Source organism: Heteronotia binoei, chromosome 18 (genome assembly GCF_032191835.1).
Source record: "Heteronotia binoei isolate CCM8104 ecotype False Entrance Well chromosome 18, APGP_CSIRO_Hbin_v1, whole genome shotgun sequence".
NCBI classification, from domain to species: Eukaryota; Metazoa; Chordata; class Lepidosauria; order Squamata; family Gekkonidae; genus Heteronotia; species Heteronotia binoei.
Genome location: NC_083240.1, coordinates 46,640,088 through 46,664,508, shown reverse-complemented (window position 1 = coordinate 46,664,508; position 24,421 = coordinate 46,640,088). Strand labels below are relative to the sequence as shown.

At 43.3% G+C, this 24,421-nt stretch overlaps 1 protein-coding gene across 11 annotated transcripts in view; it reads left to right on the top strand.

The window, feature by feature from the left end:
- The window catches only part of MSI2 (musashi RNA binding protein 2), a 568,927-nt gene that overhangs the window by 527,586 nt on the left and 16,920 nt on the right, over window positions 1-24,421 (top strand). For 6 of the 11 annotated variants that reach the window (XM_060259515.1, XM_060259513.1, XM_060259516.1 and 3 more), the window contains one exon: window positions 14,304-14,480. The exons of the other annotated variants lie outside the window; for them this stretch is intronic. In XM_060259515.1, coding sequence (XP_060115498.1) covers window positions 14,304-14,480 — 177 coding nt within the window. The remainder of the gene's footprint in view (window positions 1-14,303; window positions 14,481-24,421) is intronic. 11 annotated transcript variants of the gene reach the window in all.

Below are 24,421 nucleotides of genomic sequence, written 5' to 3'. Positions count from 1 at the left end.
TGTGCCACACAAGCTCCCTGTAGTGCAGGCAGCCTGGCCTTCTGGGTTGACATCTTCCTTCTGCTCCAGGAAGCAAATAAGCTTATTTGCATAGTCAGTTGTCTTCAAAATTTCATCCACAACAAATTCATTGTCTGCCTAGTCATGTGGCCCACTGAAGTTGAGAGATCAAAATGTGGTTTTTCTGAAAGGAGAAGAATAGTTTCTGCAGACGCCCAACCTGAAAGTATTTAAGAAATGGAGAAAAATGTAGCACAGCCTTTGTGAGGTCGACATTTGTTTGTTGTTAAGGATCTAATTAGAAACATGAGAGGGAGCGGACTGTCTGCTTGCTTGGCTAATTAGTGACATGCAGGAAGACCACTTTGAACTTCAAGGACACAGAGCTATTAGCACTTACATCAAAAATGGATTAAACTTCTGCTTTTGTAATGATTAAAGATGAGCCCCTCAAGTGGAAACTCTTGTCAAATGCTGCAAGAAGAACCGGTTCCCTGATTGCGGCTTCTTCTCTTCCCATGGTCTCTGTGCAGCGATGCCTGCCCTGGGTGAGGGTGACGCTGCTTCATTTGCAATGGGGGACATTTTGATTAGGCTATAAATATTGATCAGTCACAGAACATCATCACTTAGATGAGAAATGTATTTATTTGCTACCACAGGCAGTTGTGAGGCTTGGAAGACATGCTCTCAATAGATTTTATTGTGTGGCTTTCAGTTGGTATGCACGGAGTATTAATGTGTCCCCAATTTCTTGTTGATGATCATTTATCAATGTTCATGTGTAAAGTGACTTAAAATAGCTGTCAGATACAATTGCCTGTAATGGCCTGTAAGGGGTACTCCCACAGGTAGCTGGGTCAGACATTAACATTTCCCAACATATGAGCAGTAAAGTGAATTAGAAGGTGTCTTATTACTACAGCTATTTAATAATGCAAAACGGTAATTCCTTTACAGACTCCATAAACTGCAATTGATTTGGAAACAAAAAGTACTTTTTATGACTAACTGTCTTGTGAATTACATCATCGTCATCTACATAGATCCAATCGCAGGGGCTCCCGATGAGCAGGCCACAAGCCTGAAACACTTCCTGCCCTTCCTGACTCCGCATTGTCCCTCACACACTGGACTCCACATCGCTGTTAGCACTTAGCATTAAAACCATGATGCAAGTTGAACATTTGTGGCCATTTTCACTATTCCTCATTGTGGAATACATGCAAAAACCTTGAACCTGCACCCTTCCCACAGACACCATGCAAACTTCCTACAGGCTGCTCATCCAGCCAAGCCAAATCTTCCACATCCCTTGAGTATTCATGATCTTGGATCCAGTCTCTGCAGATCTTTCAGCATAAATGTTCTGTGGCTTGTAGTTCCATGGCAGGGCACATACCTTGCATGCAGAACCTCCCAGGTTCAGTCCCTGAGAGCTGCAGGTAGGAGTTTCTGTTCAAGACTTTGGAAAGTTGTTCCAAATCAGAGTAAACAATACTGAGCTGGGTGGACAAATAACACTACTCATCATATGAGCCAAATGTCTCACATAGAATCATAGAGCTGAAGAGACCTCCAGGGTCATCTTGGTGTCCTAAGTACATCTGGTAATACACACACTTCTGGTATGTGGGAACAGGTGTGTGACATTTTTACACATGAGGCAGCAGTTGCTACACTGTGATGAATCCTGTGCACATTTAAGTTGCATTGGTTATACTGAGATTTAATCTTGTTTGTCTCTAAATGGCATCCATGTTGCGCAACACAGGATGCAGGAGCCAGGAGGTTTACAGCTCTTTGATACTAGTCAGGGGGATTTAACTTCTCCCAAAATATCCAATGGTCTTTTGAAACTTATAGTGAAGTCAGCTGCATGTGGGATCTCTGAGCTACATTAAACATGGTTTGTGGTCATATTCTCCAGAAACCTGAAGCAATCACTGTATTCTGAAGTTTGCGGAAGAACGTTCTAACCTTTCCTACATACAGGCTCTGAAATCTTATCTTGCACAAGAGCACCATTATTATTTCCAACATATTAGGATTCACTCCTGCCTACAAATAGGAGCACTCACAACGCTTGAATTTAGAGATGTGAGATTATAGAAGATTGGAAAGAAAGGTCCCCTGTGCAAGCACCAGTCGTTTCCGACTCCGGGGTGATGTTGCTTTCACAATGTTTTCACGGCAGACTTTTTACAGGGTAGTTTGCCATTGCCTTCCTCAGTCTTTTACACTTCCCCCCCAGCAAGCTGGGTATTCATTTTACCGACCTTGGAAGGATGGAAGGCTGAGTCAACCTTGGGCCAGCTACCTGAATCCAGCTTCCGCCAGATTAGAAGATTAGGAGCACTTTAAATGAGGACAAAGAACAGTTGTTTTCTATACCCTGCTTTTCAGTACCCAAAGGAGTCTCAGAGCAGCTTACAATCACCTTCCCTTCCTCTCCCCACAACAGACATCTTGTGAGGTAGGTGCGGCTGAGAGAGTTCTGAGAGAACTGTGACTGACCCAAGGTCACTCAGCTGGCTTCATGTGGAGAAGTGGCAAATCAAACCCAGTTCTCCAGATTAGAGTCCACTGCTCTTAACCGCTACACCACACTGGCTCTCATGGTGCATCACGAGGCCTTTCCTATACATGGTGTGTAGGCGTGGGCACAAACCGGGAAAATGGTAGTTCATGTTGGTTCTTGGTTCGATTACCTGAATTGGTAGTTCATGTTGGTTTGTGGTTCATTTGATTTCCCGAACAGAGTTTGTGGCTTGTTTGGTTTAGGAGGTGTAAAACAGAGAGTCTTCCATCAGGCTCTCCTCCACCTGCCCCCAACGTTTGGGGAAGATTGGATGTGGAATGTCCAAGCCACAACTCCCCAAAGCAGATGGCCCCAAGAAAGCCCATCTTTGACTCTCACAACAACTATTCTCTCTTCATGCTGCAAAGTGAAAGCAGTTGATTCAAGGTGTCTGCTCCCATAGAACAAAATAGGCACTCTGTGATTGGCTCCCAGAGCTGCCAGTCAAGCTATGGACAACTGCTGTGGGTGTTTCTAGGGCCCCCTGAAGTCCACCCCCAGTGTTGCCTGGGAATTGATTGAATCGGTGCCAGGCTGCCTGGAAAAACGAACCACCAAGGGAAAAAGGCGGTTCATTTTCTGGTTAGGGCACAACACAAGCAAATGAACTGGTTAAAAACAAACCAAGAACTGGCCCGGTTTGAAATGAACTGCAGTTTGTTTTTTGGTTCATGCCCATCCCTAAGTCGCTATGCTTTGCCTAGATTTTCCGTCATGGTAATAATACTGTTTAGCATTTAGTGTTATGAAACCTCAGTGGTGAACAGATCCATTTCGAAAGAGGGGCTGGGGAGAGAACCTTCAGGCACAGAAGTAGTTCATGGAGAGTCTTGTGGCATTTAGGACAGTTGCAAACTTTAGGACAGTTTTTCATCTTAATCTTTACTAGCTGACGGGGTTCTGATGTAGAAATATGATTACCTGATGATGGGGGGAGGCGCACAAAAGGTATATTTAGGCTTTGACTTCAAAAGGAAAGGAGTCTTGTCTGCTGGAATCTTGTCATTATCACTGCCTTTAAACTTGTTTCATTCTGCACTTGATTGATTCAGATCAGGGGTGTCAAACATGTAGCCCGCGGGCCAGATCAGGCCTGCAGAGGGCTCCAATCAGGCCCTCCAGCAACTGGCTGTCGTCTGCTTCTTTTTCCCTTCCTGCTTTTTTCGCCATTTTGTGTTTCTCCCCAAATAAGCCAGAGCAGCAAAGCAGCCTTTCCTTCTCCCTTCTCCCTTTTCCCAAAGGGAGGAGGAGGGAGGAGCAGCTTCAGCCAATGAGGGAGCTTGGCTCTATAGCTCTGCTGGGTGATTAAGTTTGCCAGGCTCAATTAATCATCTAGCCGAGCTATTGAGACAAGCCTCTCTTCCTTCTAATGAATGGCTGAGGCTCCTCCCCTTCCTCATGCCCCAGGGAAGGAAAAAAAGAGCCAGAGTTTCCTTTGGAGTCCCCGCCATCATGAGAGCTACAAAGAGTGCTTTTTAAGACTAGCAACATTTTAGTGAAGGTATGAGCTTTTTGCCTTGCTACACAGAGAGAGAGTGAGTGAGTTTTGTTGGACTTGTTATGGGTGTAACTGGGTTCCTCTCCTCTTTTTCACTGTACTCCTGCCCTCCAGTCTTTCTCAATAGGAAAGCATGTGAACTATTTAGAAGAGAAATATCAGCATTAGGCTGAGAGTGTGTTCCACCCCAGGTTTACCCAAAAATTTTCCTTAATTTCCCCCCTCCCCACATTTTTCTTTGATTGGGGGTCTTAAATTTAGGCTTTCCAGATAGCAGGCTGACACTGACCACTGTACGTGGCTGTCTCTCTGTTCTTGTAGTTGTTTTTTGGGGGGGAGTTGTATTTTTTTTTTTTTAGTTGTAGTCATTTTTCTGGGGGAAATTATAGTTTTGTAGACAAGCGCATAGCCCTCTGTCTGTGCCATGGTGCCGTCACATGTTCTTGACTAGTATGTGAAGCAGCTTCTGTACAAAAGCTCAAAGTGGCCAGCTGCTTCACGTTCCTCTGGATCTTAGGCTCAAAGCATTGACCATGAGATGTCTGTAATGAATGCCAATGAATCAAAAGTAGGTTTGCAACTTACAGATGTGCACACCTGAACAGCACATATTCAAGACTGGTGCAGCACAGACATTGTCTGCAGTTTTTGATGCAATAATTCATAGCAAGAGATGGCATTTATCAGAGGCAAGCGTGCTAATATTTTAAGCATGTTTTATGTTAAGTTAAAGTTTATATGTCCGCTACCTATAATTACATTTTATGATACACATGGCCTGGCCCGACAAGGTCTCCTTTATGTCAAATCTGGCCCTCATAACAGATGAGTTTGACACCCCTGATTCAGTTACTATGTGCTAAGAAATGCATCCAACAGATATAAAAGCCCAATGGAGCTCTCCCATTGATTGGGGGTGTGCTCCATCAATCTTTGGCCCATCAGACCATCATTCAAGAGTACTTGCATGCCATTGGTTGAGTCTACTCCTCTCTCCCACCTGATCGGCTGTTGCTAGCCAGTCAAGATGATTCTGTCAGTAAAAGGCAGCCAAACTGGCAGTTTCCGGCTCTCCCTACTCTCCCATTGGCTGAGCTGCCTTTTGCACTGCTTCACAGTGGAGAGAAAAAAATCCTTCCCTTGACTGGTTGAGGGAGGGAGGAAGAGGGAAAGAGCCAGATAAAGGATTCCCTTGATTGGCTGAGGGCTCCTCTCTCTCCTCCTGGAAGGGAAACAGCCATAGACAGAAAGGGAAATGACATCCCACAGCAGCAGACCAGATACAGAGAGAGATAGAGAGGGAAAGCAAGAGACAGAGAGAGATTAACTTAAGACCAACAATGCTATTGGCCTGAAAGGTACTGAAAGTATTGGTGTGAAAGGTATCACTAAAGGCACCCGAGGGAGAACTCCTTGGGGACAGTCCTGATTTTGGCTGCCAGTTCCAGGTTGGTGGGAAATTCCTGGAGATTCTGTGGGGGAGTTTAAGGAGGGCTTAGAAGTTAGGGCTTTAGAGCAGGGTCTGCCAGAAGCAGGTACTTGCTGTGGAAGCTGACAGGGTGATATCGGACCAGTCACAGACTTTCAGCCTAACCAACCTCACAGAGTTGTTGTGCAGGTCAAAGGGGGAAGAGGAAAATGATGTAAGCTGCTTTGCCCCCCCCCCCCCCCATTATAGAGAAAGACTGTTGTTTTCCTAAATAGAAGCTGTGGGGGACGAGGGAAGCAATGGAAAGCTGGTCAGAGGGGCAGATAAAGGGAAGGAGATAGGGTTGCCAGCTCTAGGTTCGGAAATTCCTGGAGCCTCAGACAGCTGCATTCCCACAGACACTACACTACAAGCCAGCCGTTTCCTCCTGGGGAACCACTGTTGCCAATTTCCAGGTGAGGGCTGGAGATCACTCAGAATTACAACTGCTCTCCAGATGGCAGAGACCAGCTCTCCTTGAGGTGGGGGGCAGAGTGAATTCCTCTCACTTGGGTCGGTGGGAAGACAGCAAGGTTGGGGGGACACCCACCCATAGCCTCTTTCTGGAGCCCATTGTATTTTTCTCCACAACAGGCCTTATTCCCCGGCTCCATTTTGCGGGTCTATCAATCATATCTTCTATGGTGTGGTTCAGAAATAGCTATATTGATTTTATTATTTATTCCTTTCCCTAGATTTTTTTTTGTGTGCGAGAGAAACTGTGGATAACAGCTGACGGCTATTAAATCTAGGGAAAGGATTGTATTAATTACATGCAACTAACTGCAAATTACCTGCATCCCTTAAGCTCATGACATTTCTTGTGGGGTCCTCTGCATTGAACAATCTGCCTATCCCTGCTAGAAACACATTTGAAGAAGCTGCAAGTGCAGAATTCCTTGAGTCTTAAGTTTGTTGAAATCAGTGGCTTAGATTGGAGCAATTCTAATTGGATTGCAGTATCTGAATGTTGATTGTGGCTGGCAACTGCACAATGCAGGAAATTTTCAAATACCTCCCCACCACACACCCCTAGTGACCCTGCTCCAGGCCCAGAAGATGGCAAAAAACCTCCAGGATCCCTTTCCAAACTGGCCTGGAGAAAAATTACTGCCTGACCCCAGAGTGGCAAACTGCGTTTCCCTGGGCATATAAGAAACGGCCACAAGAACAAAGCACTGATGCCACCCTTCCTGCCCTCCTTCTCATGATCTGCCTAAGTTCATAGAATCAGCATTGCTGTCAGATGGCCATCTAGCCTCTGCTTAAAAACCTCCAAAGGAGAACCTATCACCTCCAGAGGAAGCCTGTTCCACTGAGGAACCACAGTCTGTCAAGAAGTTCTTTCTAATGTTTAGTTGGAACCTCTTGATTTAATTTCAATCCACTGGTTCTGTTCCACCCTTCTGGGACAACAGAAAACAATCCTACACCATCCTCTAGATGACAGCCCTTCAAGTACTTGAGTATGCTGATCATATCACCTCTCAGTTGTCTCCTCTAGTCTAAACATACTGAGCTCCTTCAACCTTTCCTCATAGGACTTGGTCTTCAGACCCCTCACCATCTTCATTGCCCTCCTCTGGACACATTCCAGCTTGTCTATATTCTTTGTAAATTGTGGTGCCCAAGTAGCAGAGTAAAACAATACCACCACTTTGCAGGATCTGGACACTATTTCTGTCACTACAGCCCAAAATTGCATTTGTTTTTTTAGCTACTGCATCACACTGCTGACTCATGTTTAGTATATGGTCCACTAAGATCCCTAGATCCTTTTCACACATACTACTGCCAAGACAGCTCTCCCCCATCTTATATGTGTTTGATTTTCCCTGCCTAAATGCAGAACTTTACATTTATTCCAATCAAAATTCATTTTATTTGTTTTAGCCTAGTTTTCCAGCTTATCAAGATCATCCTGTATCCTGACTCTGTCTTCTGCTGTATTTGCTACCCCTCCCAATTTAGTATCAGCTGTGAATTTAATAAGCATTCCCGCTATTCCTTCATCCAAATCATTTATAAAGATGTTGAACAAAACAAGTCCCAGGACAGATCCTTGAGGCACTCCACTTGTCACTTCCCTCTAAGAGGATGAGAAAACCTTAACAAGTAGTCTTTGGATGCAATCTGTCAACCACTTTCTCTCTCGGCTTGGCTTCGCGAACGAAGATTTAAGAAGGGTGCAATAGTCCACGTTTGCTGCAGGCTCGCTGGTGGCTGACAAGACCAATGTGGGACAGGCAGGTCCGGCCACAGCGGCTGCAGGGAAAAGTCTGATTTAGGGTTGGTCCGCACAACCACTTACAGACCCACCTAACAGCAACTGGATCCAAACAGCATTTTACCAACTTATCAACAAGAATATTGTTGATAAGAATATTATGTTGGAACCTTATCAGAAGCCTTACTGAAATCAAGATAAACAATGTCTGCAGCATTCCCCTGATCCAGCAAGGTAGTCACTTTCTTTAAAAAAAAAAAAGCGATAAGGTTGGTTGACATGACTTGTTCTTGAGAAACCCATGCTGGCTCTTAGTAATCACAGTCAATCTTTCCAAATGCTCAAGGACTGACTGTTTGATTATTTGTTCTAAAACTTTTCCAGGTATAGAACAAAATAGGAGTCAATTTCACCTTTAAGACCAACCTAGTTTTATTCAGAACGTAAGCTTTCGTGTGCATGCACACTTCTTCAGATGAGGAATGAGGTACAGTAAGCAGAGTCACATATAGCTGGTGGGGTTTGGAATGTGAAGTGGTACAAAGTTAAAAACCAATAGCAGAATAGTAAAATTAACAAATTCAGAAAACCTTTGATCTGGGCTGCATTAGCGTGGAAAGCCATAAAACAGTAACATGTCAGAATGTGAGAGTGCCTGTTAATTTTGATCCAGGTTTATTAGCAATAGAATAATTAACAGGCATTCTCACATTCTCACATTTATGGTTTCCCACACTAATGCGACCCAGATCAAAGGTTTTCTGAATTTGTTAATTTTACTATTCTTCTATTGGTTTTTAACTTTGTACCACTTCGCATTCCAAACCCCACCAGCTATATGTGTCTCTGCTTACTGTACCTCATTCCTCGTCTGAAGAAGTGTGCCTGCACACGAAAGCTTACGTTCTGAATAAAACTAAGTTGGTTTTAAAGGTGCAATTGACTCCTATTTTGTTCTACTACTTCAGACCAACATGGCTGCCTATTTGGATTTTTCCAGCTATAGACATCAAGCTGATGTGTCAGTGGATACCTGGATCCTCCTTTTCCCCCTTCTTGAAGATGGGGACATTTGCCCACTGTGGGCATCATTTATCTTCTGGCACCTCACCTGTTCTCCAAGAAGTGTCAAAAATAATGGTCAGAAGTTCAGAAATTATGTTTGCAAGTTCTTTTAGTACCCTTGGATGCAGTTCATCTGGCCCCAAGGACTTAGTTTCATTAAAAGGAATTAGGTGTTTACGTACAACCCTTATGCTCATCCTAGGCTGCAACTCCCTTCCTATATTATGTGTTCTGTTTTTGCTGTGTTGAGCACCATTTCCCTCACAAGGGAAGACTGAGGAAAAGTAGGAATTGAGCAGTTTTCTTCATCACCTGTTACAGTTTCACTTTCCTGTCTCCACAATGAGCCCTTCCCTGTCCTTGCTTTTTTTTTACTTTGAACATAAGAAACAAACCCCTTTTTTGTTGTTTTTAGCATCTCTTGCTTGCCTCATACTGAGCTTAGGCAAACAGTAGAATAGTATATACAGCATTTGAGTGTTCTAAACCCATTAGAAGTTGAAAGTTGTGTGCCCCTCAACCATTCAGAGTAGGAACGGCTGCATACTTCTCAGATGTAGAATCCTCTCACACGATATACTTTCGTTTACTACAAAGAAAGAGGCCAGTACCCAGAATTCAAGCTCTTCTTCTGTGGGCTGCTAAAAAGAAAATCCACTAGAACCATCCCTAACACATTCAAATTACTCAAATAAGACTCCACCACCAACCAATGTTTCCTCTAAGCTGTGCAGTCTTGTGAGCAGAAATTCAACTTTGTGAGCTGCTAGCATTAAAGTTGTGAACTGCTGCATAAATTAGTTTGCTCTGGAGCCATTTTTCGTGAACTAAGACATAAATGTCACGAACCCGGAAACTACAGCTAGTGCAGAATGCAGCGGCCAGGCTGTTATTGGGGCTGCCCAGGTGGGAGCACATACAGCCAGCGCTGCAAGAACTGCACTGTCTGCCAATAGTATACCAGATTTGCTACAAGGTGCTGGTCATTACCTTTCAAGCCCTTTATGGCTGAGGACCTGCCTACCTGAGGGACAGTCTGTCCCCACATGTTCCCCTGAGGGTACTAAGATTGGGAACTCAACATCTTTTAGTGATCCCTGAGCCGAGAGAGGTGAGACTGATGGCTACCAGGGATCATGCCTTCTCAGTAGCAGCCCCCCACTGGTGGAACCAGCTGCCGGAAGAGGTTAGGGCCTTGCGGGACCTTGCCCTGTAAGACCACACTCCTCTGGCTTCCTTTCAGCTGACCTTTGAGACTTACAACGGCAGGAGGAATCCAGGAAATGCTGATGCCGTTGTAACTGAATAACACCAAAATGTTATTAGCATCAACTGTTTTAAATTTTTTATTAATTAATTGATTTTAGGTACCAACGTGTTAGTCTTTCATTGTTATTATGACCAATGTTGTAAGCCGCCCTGAGCCTGCCTCGGCGGGGAGGGCAAGGTATAAATGTAATAAACTTAAGCTTGAACTGTGTGAGCCAGAGGCGAGAAAACTGTGAGCTAGCTCACTCTAACTCAGCTTAGAGGGAACACTGCCACCAACATCTACGCCATTTTTGAAAGGCAGACTAGGTACCAGAACCCAGGCCCAGTCCACTATGGCTTAAGACACAAAGTACTTCAGAGAGGGGGATTGAACAGCCGACGCAACAGATTGTGTAGACTGAAGCCTCTTGACGGCTTTATGGCAAGAAGGGATGGGCTGGCTTCCTGGGATCTTCCGCTTCCCATCACAAAGATTCATACCTGTGATGTTCTCCTATCTTGAACCGTTCCTGACGTTATGGCTAAATGCTGGCAGCATCAGCCTTTGCGCTCATATTTTATATGCGGGCTCCTTTTAACTGAGTATTTATTGGGACCTTCCAAACCTGTAGTTCAAAATCTTAGTTCTGCAGTTAAAGTTTGGATACCTCCCCCCAAAAATAAAGCCACCTGTTAGTCTCTAAAATATAAGCGATGGCTAGGGAGAGCCAGTTTGGTGTAGTGGTTAAGTGTGCAGACTCTTATCTGGGAGAACCGGGTTTGATTCCCCACTCCTCCACTTGCACCTGCTGAGATGGCCTTGGGTCAGCCATAGCTCTGGCAGAAGTTGTCCTTGAAAGGGCAGCTGCTGTGAGAGCCCTCTCCAGCCCCACCCACCTCACAGGGTGTCTGTTGTGGGGGAGGAAGGTAAAGGAGATTGTGAGCCGCTCTGAGACTCTTTGGAGTGGAGGGCGGGATATAAATCCAATATCTTCATCTACCTCACAGGATGTCTGTTGTGGGGGAGGAAGGGAAAGGAGATTGTGAGCCGCTCTGAGACTCTTCGGAGTGGAGGGCGGGATATAAATCCAATATCTTCATCTACCTCACAGGGTGTCTGTTGTGGGGGAGGAAGGGAAAGGAGATTGTGAGCCACTCTGAGACTCTTTGGAGTGGAGGGCGGGATATAAATCCAATATCTTCATCTACCTCACAGGGTGTCTGTTGTGGGGGAGGAAGGGAAAGGAGATTGTGAGCCGCTCTGAGACTCTTCGGAGTGGAGGGCGGGATATAAATCCAATATCTTCATCTACCTCACAGGATGTCTGTTGTGGGGGAGGAAGGGAAAGGAGATTGTGAGCCACTCTGAGACTCTTTGGAGTGGAGGGCGGGATATAAATCCAATATCTTCATCTACCTCACAGGGTGTCTGTTGTGGGGGAGGAAGGGAAAGGAGATTGTGAGCCGCTCTGAGACTCTTCGGAGTGGAGGGCAGGATATAAATCCAATATCTTCTTCTTCTTCTTCTTCTTCTAGGGGAGCTCTCTGTTTCTCCCTTGTTCTGCTGTCTGATAGTACACGTGTTGAGTGCTGAAGCTTCTTGTTCAACAGGGTCTTCCTAATGTACATCTCACTGTGTGCCGCTTCCGTCTCCACTTTCATCTGTATCGGCAGCATTAAATATTATTATATCATTTACTCTCTCGAGCAGGAAGATGATGTTTGGCAGCTTGTTCTATGAATTTTTCATAAAGATAAAAAGCGGCCTAATCTTGTGAGCTTTAACTCTCAGTAGCAGTAATGGCTTTGATTTAAAGCGTTTTGTCTTAATGATAGTTATATTGAAAATTTCCTGCTGCTTTCAAGCACGCATGGTTATTATCATAAACACTGATGGTGCAAACGGCTGCCAAATTGCATGTAGCTGCTTATGGCTGAGGTGGAGGAGTAGGAAACTGAGAAAGAGACAGGAGCTGGATTGGCAGGTTGTCACTGAGAACTTTCATTCCTGGAACATTTTTGCAGGCAAAGTCTTCCTGGAGTTTTCCTTTGCCCTCCAGCACTGATACATTAAGTCCAGATCAATAGTTTCTGCATTGTGTCCCATTACCAGGCAGGACTAACAAGCTAAATTAGGGTCTCAGGTGCCTCACTTCTGAGAAATTTTGGTGGGTTTCCACATACTCAAGTTGTTCTAAGCTAAGGTTGAAACACCTACTTGTTAAAGAGTCCCCTGGAGGTCCTAGAAACTAGGCCACCATTGGGCACAGCTCCTCAGTAGGGACCAATTATTTATGTCCACCTGGACAGAAACTCTCTTTGCAATTTCATGAACCTGGAGAAGCCGTTTACATGAAGACACAGGGCTGTTTCCCAGTGGCTAGTGCAGTTGGACAGGGAAGCCGCGCAAGGCTAAATAACAGAGATAATAAGCCAATCGAAAAGTTAGCATGGAAATGCATTCTGTCCCAGGATGTTCTGTCGAGGCCCCTCTCCATATTACTTTCCTTTGTGTGCATGCTTAAGATATGCACCGGGAAGATCAGAAGGGAACCATATATGCGTCTCAGACATGCATTCTTCTGACTAGCTTTGGGAGTTTTGTCACGTGTACGTTTGAGACCTAAATGCCCGTTTGTCCGACTCCTCACAAGTTACAAAGGCACACACTGTATGGCGAGAGAGACAGACAGACATTTAAGTGTGCTTTTCTAACCTCAGGGGGGAAGAATAGACCTAATGTGAGAGAACTAGAAAGAATGTACCATGATATTTTAACTTCATCTTCTCTCACTGCAAGTTCAGACTTGTTCTTACTTTAATGCAAAAGTAATAAAAATGTGGAAGAGCATTTTGGTTTGCAGATGCTGGGACATTTTCGGCCAGCAATGGCTTCTTTGTCATGCAACCAAAAACTAATCTTTTCTCTGCATTTACCACACATAGGAAACTGAACCTTTATTCTCCTTGTAGTTGATTTGTTAAGCACAGAGGCAAAAATAGTTTATGCAGGATTGCTGTTCTATTCATTCTCCTTGTTCTAGGATTTGCTTGTTAAATCTGCATGGGGGCACTTGTGGGTTGGGGTTCTCAAATTGAGGTAGTGAAAAAGTTTCATGGAAATAATGGCCATGCTATTACTTGTCTGCTGTGACCCAAACCCATTAGACTGAGATCTACTTTCAGTTTGGTGTAGTGGTTAAGTGTGCAGATTCTAGTCTGGGAGAGCCTGATTTGATTACCCACTCCTCCTCCACATGCAGATGCTGGATGACCATGGGTCAGTCATAACTCTCTCAGAGCTGTTCTTGGAGCAGTTCTCTCAGAGCTCTCTCAGCCTCACCTACCTCACAGAGGATGTTTGTTGTGGGGAGGGGAAGGGAAAGGAGATTGTAAACCACTCTGAGATTCTAAGTGAAGGGCAGGATATAAATCCAGTCTCTTCTTCTGCTTGAAATCTACTGGCATCCCAATTAAATCAATCACTACTGAGCTTTAGTCCTATGCATTGCGGTCCTGGGGTCTTTGGTTTGATGACCAGGTATGGTACAAAATGGAATTGCAAGCTAAGACTACAGTCCTTGTAATAGTGCAGTACTAAAATGGGAGGATGATCTCAGAGGAGCTGGAATGTCAAAAAAATCTAGGTCAGTTAAGGTGAGCTTAGGGAGATGTTTCACTCTCTTTGAGAACCTTTGCGCTCATATTTTATATGCAGATTTTTGCGTGATTATGTGTGTATATGCGTATATACACACAGAGATCACACATTTGTGTACACTGGGGGTAGGGGGAGGGATTTATTTGTTGTTTAATTGGTTATGGAGAAAGAAAGCTTAAGTGGATGAACTCCTGTAGCCATTGTTGGGTTAGCTCCACTGTGGTTGCTTCAACTTTTCTTTACACTTCTCAGGATAAATTGTATTCTGTGTTGTTTTAATCAGTAGGCACTATATTTCATTCTTATGTTCCATCGTGCCTGCTTTGGAAATGAAAATCTAGTATATCAGATGGTGAGTTTGTTTATTGAATCTGGGCTTGACCAAGGACCCTGTAGTAAATGCATTCATACCTTGGTCCACTCACTACTCAACTTTCTATATTTGCATTTTATGTTTCCATGCTTTTTAACTGTCAAAAGAAACGCACAATTTAATATTGAAAATAAGAATCAGTCCAATATCACACAATGATAGAGTCACTGTATCTCCAGGGATCCCTGATTACGGTTTCTATTCTCCGCCCGGTGACCAACGGGCTCCGTTATCGTACGCGGACTATGGTTCCATGGGGCCTCGGGTGGCTCAGATGCTTCGCAGCGAGCACCCTGCTTCAGCGAGTAACTCCCCCCTCCACCACCTTCCCAGCCCGGATCAATTTAAGAGCCCAGGTTTGTATAGCATTTCATTCCTTTGGGGAAGTTGAAAAAAGAAATGATAGTAGCATCACATGTTTAATGACGCGTGGAAGGAGGAGGCCTGCATGCCATGCCACTTCACGGTTGGCTTCCAAACTTCCCTCCATCCTGTGGCTCAGCTCCAGAATTTGCATTGACTTTGTGGTGCCTTTTGAAGGGCATCACTTTCTTCCAGACCTCCTAAACATCAGTGGGACCCTAGTTCTGCTGTGAAGAGGGCAGCTCTAGCCAGCCAGACTGGGCATTCTTTTCTTCAGTGAGGTTTGGATTAGAGTCTGGCTGTGTTCTCAGAAGGCTCACCTGAAGGAGTCAGAGAATTTTGTTCTTTTTCAGGATTTTTTTTTTTTAAAATCTGTGGACTATGATGTAAAAAAATTAGTCTAGTTGCATGGGGAAAATTTTGTTGGTTAGTGTAACTGTTTTAGGTGTATGACCTGTGAAAGATGTATTTTAAAATGTCTATACATTTAATGAATCCATCAAATGAATATTTTTACCCTTTTGAGAATATTTTAGTTCATTTCTCCCTCCAGCATTTGCTTTCCATTGAGATGAGCTTTTTTTCTTTCCACAAAGCTTCTTCGGGGCAGCAGTCTTCATGACCCCACAATGTTTTTATACCCAGATCTGAAAGAGCCCCTTCACACATTATTGTCTTGAGGCTTATGCCCAGGATGTTTTTTCTGAGAAAGTTGAGCATGATTGTTGACAGATATGTAATTGAAACCCCGTGTATTGTGCAGGCATATTGTAAGCGAGTTGTGATAGGCTTAAACTCCCTGTTGGCCATATACAGGGTGGTGTACCTGATTTTGCTCCTGTTTAATGTGTGAAAAGGCTTCTTTGATCTTAAAATGGAGAAGAAGGATGTCCCGCAGCTGTTAATAGGCATGTGGTGTTATTAATTCATTTAAAATACTCTCCTCAGACAGGCTTCTCACCTAGTGGAGTGGGTGGGCAGCTCTTACATAGCTGGTTGACCTGAATGCCTGTACTTTGGTGAGCTTGAGTAAGAAGGCATCGATTTCTCTCTCAGAGAGGCTTGGTGAATCCACCTTGGCGTAATATGCCGTATGCTGAGGCAGATGTCATAATGAGTCATGACTGGAAATTTCTCCCCAGTATATCAAAAGAGAGTTTATCTTTCAGTGGCGACCTTTCTTGTCCGACACTGGATTAATTTGCATGCAGGCCGTGTGTTAACATGCCAGTTTGTGAGACAAAATGCCTGATAAGCCCGCCTTTGTGCTCCCTTGTCAGCCCTAGAGGCAGAATGGAGTGGCTCTTAGGCCATTCAGTGAGCCTTAAGATGCAGTCCTTTGGTCTACAGGTTGTTGCTTCCTAAAAGCACAACAGGCGGATAGTAGACACCACAGTAGGATTCTCAGTTCTCCCTAAATCGCCTCCCACCCACCCTCCAAAAAGCCCCATTCCTTTGTGTACATTAATTCATTGAATAGTAAGCAAGTTAAAAATTGCCCATTGATTAACACAGAACCCAAATAAAATCAGATTCAAAACAGATCAGTGGTATGGTTTAAAGCCAAAGGGTGGGAACTCTCTAAAGATCCAAAGAGCTACAGAGCTGAGTTCTGTGCACCCTGCAAGGGCTGCCTCTAAGCCAGTTTTTTGGATTTAGTCCTTGCCACTGTATGGCAAACCAGTTTTGGACCTGAGCAGGTTTCAGAAGCATTTTGTGAGGCAGCACTGGGGGGGGGGGGGGAGATAAACAAATTTTTAAAAAGTGAAGAGTACATTCAGAATCTTGGAAATAGCTCCACAATGCTAAATTTACAATGTAATTCTCCAAGCACTGGCTTTAGAATATTCTCAGTAAAGCCAGTGATCCTCTGTGAATCTCAGGCTTTGGGAGCTGAGGTGTTAATCCTCAATTCCCCTCAATTGATTCTTGTGCTTTTTCATCACATTATTTCACTTGAAAACATCCACTTCTATAGCTACTGAAATATTCTACTTTAAATATCCCTGTAGGAATTTATAAGCAATCAAGGACTGTGGGATGCAGAATATGTGAGCTTGTAACATATATGCTGAAATAATGGTATCCTAATGAGGTTGGAAATTTTACTCATCTGATCATATTGCAGAAACTACAGGAGGTCAGGCCTACACGGTGTGCGGATAGGGGTGTGAATGCCACCAGAAGCAAAGGAAGAGGTAGGAAGAGCATAGAGTAGGGGCCACATTTCATAGCAAGAGACTGGCACAAAACATCTCCTGTTGAGAAAAGCAGACTGTCTACTGCAGTGCACGCTCATTTGCGAACGCGTCATTTCCAGCAGCCATGCAGCTTTCACATGCTGTCAGAGAGCTACTTTGCTCTGTCATAGTCTTCAAAATCTGAGCACTGTTTCTAAGCCATCTAATTTCATGCTGGTTGGAAAGAAAAGGGAAGGATTAAGAATTTGGAGTAAGTATGCACTTGATGGGCATAAAGAGTGGACTGATGGATGTGGCGTGGCCTTCATGCCAGCTCTGCCTTCTCCTCCTGTGTGTGCGGACTTCGTTCTCCAGTGCCCCCAGTCCAGGCTTTTCCTTTCCCCACAAGAGCACTGCTCCTTTTCTTCTTCTCTTCCCCAAGAAGGCCCACTGGGGGCTGTTCTTCTCCTGTCTTCTTCTCCTGTGGCCAGCCTGTAATAGAAAGGCAGGGCAGTATGTCAAAGAGAAGTTCATTTGCTAGCTTGCCCCATGATCACCTCTGATTATGCATAGAAGCAACCGATCAGGGCAAAGAACTGCCATCTGGCTCATGCCAAAGGATTTGTATGCCTCTGCTGTGGTTTGGTGGTGAGTTTCTGGTTTAGTTTGCCTAAAATTTCATTTAAATAAATGAACATATTAAGTGATCACTGTTGGTTTCCTGCTGTGAAAGGGAGAGGTCTTGGGGTTTAGCAGGCATTTCATGCTTCACATGAAACGTTGTTTAGGAGCACAACTAAAAATCCAGTGTGAGAATGCAAAATGTTGTGTAGGTGCACCTGTTGTGATGTAGTGATTGGCTACAATTTGCTGTGGAGTGTACATTCAGTGGCAAATCCAACTTTGCGCCAACATAACCTGTAAATGAACCCTCTAATTTTATGGCAGCCTATATATAAATCATGGCCCTCCTTCAGTCGTCTTGTTTGAGCTGGATTAGGAGGTCCAATTTGGATTCAGTGTAATTCTGAATTTCATTTCCTTTTGTTTCTCCTCTTTTCTCACATCTAAACAATATTTCCGGCTCTGCTTTGCTTCTCTGAAATCACTCCTGATTTTCCACCTGTACCTTAAATTGCAGTAGCCCCCAACAGAACAAAATGGTTAATCAGAGACCCAACTAGCTGATATTTTCCATAGTTCAGATGCACTGTGTTTGCTAATGTCTCCATCAGTGAACCAGGGGGTGGGGGTGGGGGAGGGGCTTGTTCTGTTGTAGAATTGCATCCAATTTAATCTGTCTAATTAACCAGCCAGACAAACCAAATGCAGACTTTATGAACTGTTCTCTGCTCCTATTTTTATGTGAATTTTTCTACCGGGCTATATAATCCAGGTTATTGAGCACATGACATGGTGTCAGAATCAGCCCCCCCACCCCACCCCATCCCTGTTGGGGCCTAGTTCCATTTTCTAAAGAGAAGCTGGAAACTGAGTTTTACCACTTTATTTTTTTTCCCACAGGAGACTCATTTGAGAGCTGCAGGCTGGTTTTGACAGGAAGGTTAGATCCACTGTCCAATAAACCTGGAGATTACAGCTGCTTTTACCAGTGTATTCCCCCTTCCCATTTCAGTCATCAACCTGTATGACCCCAATTTAAAAAGAGCCCCAAATAGTAATCCATCACTTTTTGTTTGTGCATTTTTTTACTTGTTTCAAAAATATTGCTTTGCCCCGTACTTCATAAAACTTCATGACCGCCAAATGGAATTGGTTTATTCTAGGGCTCTCTGGCTCGGAGAGCATGCTTTTCATCTCAGGCTGGATGGTAAAGATGTTCGGCACTTCTTAAATTTGAAGAGAAATGAGGCCAGTTTGAAAATTAACAGGAGGGATGGAGAGAACACATAAGGGAGGGAGACCTCTACAGAAAAATCTCTTCTTTTCTGACAGTTTGACTCACTCTTTTGAACTAGACCAGAGTTAAATCTTAGCTCTCTGGACTAACCTTAGATGGTCTGAAACCCTAGCTTGCTTGCTTATTGATTCATTTATTTAAAATATTTATATACCATCTTTCTCCAAGCCATCCCAGGACACAAAGCAGAACATCAAAAATGGTGGCCCTCCAATCCTGAAACTGCTGGCCTTAGTAGCTTCCCCTCATAGACCTCATTCACCCAGTAGCTCTTGTCTCCAGCTGGCCACTCCAGGCTTCCATCTTCCATGCCCTTTTGTGTGGCCGAAGGGTGAACTTTGATTGACCTTCTCTTGCATTGCTGTCCTCCTTCAGCATCCTGGTCCTGTTGGGACAGAGACATACATTAGGTCAGGTGGAGAGTTCGTCAAGTTCTCTTTCCCTCTGGAACCCCCTGGGAAGCCCGCAAGAAGGCAATGGCCCTTCACTATTGCCCCCCCAACCAACTGGTGTTCTGAACAGCCCTGCCTCCAAATATGGCTGTTCCATCTCATCATGGCTAGTCACTGTTGATATTTCTCCTTGTCCTCTGTCAATTTGTCCAATCCCCTTGTAAAGGCAAAATTCCATTTTGAGTGTGACTGTACATGGCATTCTATGGTGTGTCCATTCAGAGTACCACAGTTTAATTTCCATGGTGATAGATCAACTTCACCCTTCCCCAATTAAACAAGAAGCAACACAGGATTCTGAGGAGGAGGAATATGCGACTGTTAGACTCTGCCCCAGTGTGGTTTCATCAGAGGAGTACTTCTCAAAGGAAAAGGGAGATGCTGCAAAGGAAGTGGAGCCCACTGTGATCTCTTTTGCACCCCAGGATGTGTCTTCTCAGTTGCAACTGGGTCCCTTCCAAGAACCAGAGATTCTGGTGGATCAGGGTGGGGGCTGAATGATCCCTTCTGCCAGCAGTCACTGCGTGTACTCAACGTAATCAACATAATGTATGAGCTGAAGTGTGGACCAGGTAGACGATCACATACTGGTGTCTCAGGGACTTCATGACTCCAATCAGTTTGCCAGATGAAGGTGCCCTTTCTTTAGGTCCTTACAGTGGTGGACCTACATTTTTGGGACCCTGAAGCTTGAGCTGTTATTGGGGGGGACCTTTCTCAACCAGCAACAATAGGGCAACATCTAACAAGGTCCAAAGGACCTTGCTGCCCTTGCAAGGGCCTCGAGGCCCAAATGGCAGAGAATGGGGTGGTGGGGTGGAGCCCTTGAAAATGAGCTGTAGAACTATTAAGCCCTGCATGAAGGATTCAAGGATCCAGCTGCCAAAATGTAGGCTATGAATAGATTCTGGCGAGGTCAGTGAGCCCGTACAGCTGGGGGTTTGGGTGCTAGAAGCCCCCAAGAAAATTCTGAAATTAGACCAACTCCAGGAACATTTAGAGGCCACATGTAATTATTATTATTAATTATTAATAGTTTATTTATATTCCGCCCATTCCCCTGTGGGGGCTCAGGGCGGAGCACAACATAAATAAAATCACATTAAAATTATATATTAATAAAAGCAATTACAATTATTCCATAAACAAATAGCTCAGCAGAACAATTTTGATGAGATGGTGCAGCTGGACAGTGCAGCAAATCAGCGCAGTAGGATATATAGTAGGGGATCTAGTGGGCAGATGCCACCCGCCTCACCCGAAGACCTGGTGAAACAGCTCCGTTTTACAGGCCCTACAAAAGGCCAGTAAGCCAGGTAGGGCCCGGATCTCCATAGGGAGCTGATTCCATCATGTTGGGGCCAGGACCGCAAAGGTCCTGGTAGAGGCAAGATGGGCGTCTTTTGGGCCGGGGACAGTCAGTCTATCCTGGGAGGCCAAACAAAGCGATCTCCGGGGCTTATACAGGAAGAGACAGTCTCGCAGGTATGCTGATCCCAGGCCGCGTAAGGCTTTGTAACAGGTATTAAAGCATATTTTATGGGCAATATTAAGTACTTCAACCCATTGACTTATGATTCTCTCACCAAAATAGCCTTATTTTATAACGAACACTTTTTAAAAGCTCCCATCAATGTTGTTGAAAAATTCGGTCTTTTTTTTAAAAGTTGCTTCAGGACCCCACCAGGATTAGGGGCCCTGAAGCTGAAGCTTTATTAGTTTCATAGTAGATCCACCCCTGGGTCCTTAACTTCCATGAAGGAAGGTAGCTTCAGCCCCTGTTACAAGTCCTCAATTGAGCTGCAGCCATTACTAGTTCACCATTTCCCTAACCCAGCTTGCGCCTAGTCCTGGATAGCTCTCAGTAGCAAAGGCTCCAACTCCTACTCTGAGGGTCAACTCCAGCGCAGCCTGTTCTCAGCTGCCTACTCTAGCAGCTCAGCACAAAGCCTCACAGCCCCCACCTCACCTGTGCAGCTGCATCAGGGCTCTACATCCCTCCTCTTTGGGCCTTGAAGGGCTCTACAGCCTCCCCCAAACCTGGATGTAATGACACTGCAACGCAGACTATAGCATAGTTTCCCCCAGATGCTTATGTTACAGCAAACAATTAATTCCAGTTAACAACCTTTCCCGAAGGAAATAGCACCCTTAACTGAATATATGGAAAAATTTTTGAATGATCCAATTGAAAAAATAGAAATTGAAGCAGCGATTAATGTAATGAAATCTGGAAAGGCACCAAGACCAGATGGTTATACGGCAAATTTTTTAAAAATGCTTAAAGAAGAATTAGTACTGAAACTTCAAAAATTGATGAATGCGATAAGATCAAATGGGAAAATACCTAATACCTGGAAAGAAGCTGTAATTTCGTTGATTCCAAAGGAAGATACAGATGTCACGAATGTAAAGAATTATAGACCAATTTCATTATTAAACAATGACTATAAGATATACACAAGAATCCTGGCAGAATGGCTTAAACAATATTTAATAAATTTTATAAAGGAAGATCAGGCGGGTTTTCTTCCCAAAAGGCAAATAAGAGACAATATTAGAACTGTTGTAAATATTGTAGAATATTGTGAAAGACATCCAGAGAAAGAAGTTGCATTATTTTTTGTGGATGCAGAGAAAGCTTTTGATAATCTGAACTGGGACTTTATGTTTGCAGTAATGGAGAAAATAAAGTTGGGGAAAACTTTATAAGAATGATAAAGGCAATATATACTGAACAACGTGCAAGGTTATGTATAAATGCAGATCTCACAGATGAAATGAAAATTAGCAAAGGTACAAGACAAGGTTGTCCACTTTCGCCATTGTTGTTTATAATGACTCTTGAAATTTTATTGATGCAAATACAAGATGATGAAGAAATAGAAGGAATGAGAATTAAAGGTTTTACCTATAAATTTAGAGCATTTGCAGATGATATAATGTTTATAAATGAAAATCCTACACAAGTAGCTCCTTTGTTAGCTAAAATACAAAATTTTGGAGAATTGGTGGGACTTTATGTTAACAAGGAAAAATCAAAACTTTTATGTAAAAATATGCAAGTAAATAAAAGGAATTGCAGAAGCTAACGGGATGTGAGGTTACCTCTAAAGTAAAATATCTGGGTGTGGAAATAACAATGAAGAACATTGATTTGTTTAAAAATAATTATGAAAAGTTATGGCGTAAAATGGATGAAGATATGATAAAATGGAACAAGCTTAATTTGTCATTGCTTGGGAGAATAGCTGCAATTAAGATGAACATTTTGCTGAGAATACTGTATTTATTACAAACTATCCCGATTGTGAAAGACAGCAAACAATTTAATAGATGGCAAAGAAAGCTTTCAGAATTTGTATGGGCTGGAAAGAAACCAAGGATTAAAATGAAAGTTTTAACAGACACTAAAGAAAGAGGAGGATTCCAATTACCAGATTTAAGACTATATCATGAAGCAATTTGTTTGGTGTGGATAAAAGATTGGGTGACGTTATTGAATAAAAAAATTTTAACACTAGAAGGTCATGGAAATAAATTCGGCTGGCACGCTTATATGTACTATGGGAAGAGAAAGATGGATGGTTTTTTCTCTCTTCATTACATAAGAAGTAATTTGCTAAATATCTGGATGAAGTATAAGAAATATGGCGATGAGAGAAAACCACTATGGATAGTGCCTGCAGAAGTAATTAAAATAACAGCTGAGCTAGGAGAAGGAAAATGGATGTCATGCAATCAATTATTAAAAATACAACGTGGTAAAATAGAGTTGAAAACTGCTGAGGAGCTGAATTATAAATATGATTCGTTTCAAATGCAACAAATAAAGAGTTTGGTGGAAAGTGATATTAAAACTGAAGGAATAAGATGAGAACAAACGGAAATGGGAAAAGTTCTGCTTGGAGATACTGCGAAATTAATTTCGAAAATCTATGTTACTTTTAAAATGGTCTACGGAAGATGAAGTAGTGAAATCTCAAATGATTAAGTGGGCAATTAATGTAAATGAAATACAGATGGATACATGGAAATATTTGTGGAAGAACTCTATGAAACTCTCGACATGTCAGAGTATCAAAGAAAACTGTTTTAAGGTGATGTATAGATGGTATATGACTCCTAAAAAGTTGGCAAAGATGAATAACAAGATGCCGGACAGGTGTTGGAAATGTAAAAAACATGAAGGTTCTTTCTACCATATGTGGTGGACTTGTGAAAGAGTGAAAATGTATTGGCAGATGATCCAACAAGAAATTTCTAAGATCTTGAGTTATGAATTTAACAAAGTTGCAGAGACTTTTCTGTTGGGATTACAAATGGAAAAATTTCCAAAAGAAGATAGGACTTTAATCTGGTACCAGAGAAATGGGATTGGATTGTAAAAGTTATGACATGGAGTGAAATGGACAAGTTAACAAGAACCTTAAGAGACTATGATTTAGAAGTATTTAAGATGGAGTGGAAGAAGTTCAGAAGATACATAGAAAAAGAGTGGAAAATAAAAGGACATTGGACAATTTTTGATAATGACTAAGTATAAGAGGGAGGAGGATATGAATTTTGGTTCTTATTAATTAAGGGTACCTTTAATAATAATGTTTTAAGTATAGTACACCGGCGGGGGTCAAGTAACGGGGGGAGGAGGAGGTAGAAAGTAATATATGGGATAGAGGAAAAAAGTAGTTATTAATGATATAAGAAATTGAATATATTACCATATGTTACAAATAAAAATTGTTTGAAACAAAGCAACCTTTCTCGAAGGGTTACTGCTGATGCATCTGCTGTGGTCCTTCTGCTGCAACTAGTCAAACGTTCAGCCTCTGCCCTGATCAGAGAGGCCCATCCCATGGCCATCAGGACACCCTCTAGTCAGTGGGAAAGAGAGTTGCTGGAGTGGGACAGAACCCAGCTTGATATCTCATGAGCAGGTATTGCACATGGAGGGGTCTGGAAGCAGCAGTCAGATGGAAAATCAAGAGTGAAGAATCCAAGGACAGTCCTCAGGGACTTGTTGCCTGCTCCAAGGAAAGCCAAAAAATGTAACACGTTTGCATGTCACACTCCCTGTACCGTTACCCATTTTTGTGTAGGCACCTAAGCCAGAAGAATGCTCCCGAGAATTTTAATTTCCAACATGGAAATGCTTCCCGTTAAAGAAGATGAGGAATCATGAGAGACATACATCCTAGTTTCATAAACTTCCGTTTGTGTGCCACAAGTGTATCGCACAGGAAGGTTTTCTCTGCAGGGGCATATGCATGGAACTTGTAGCCTCAGGTACACGGCAGAAGGGCAGCCGGTAGAGGATCCACTGCTGCCTGTGAGATGACTGTGCCGTTGTCCCACTGGGCATCTCTAAGTTCAGAATTCCT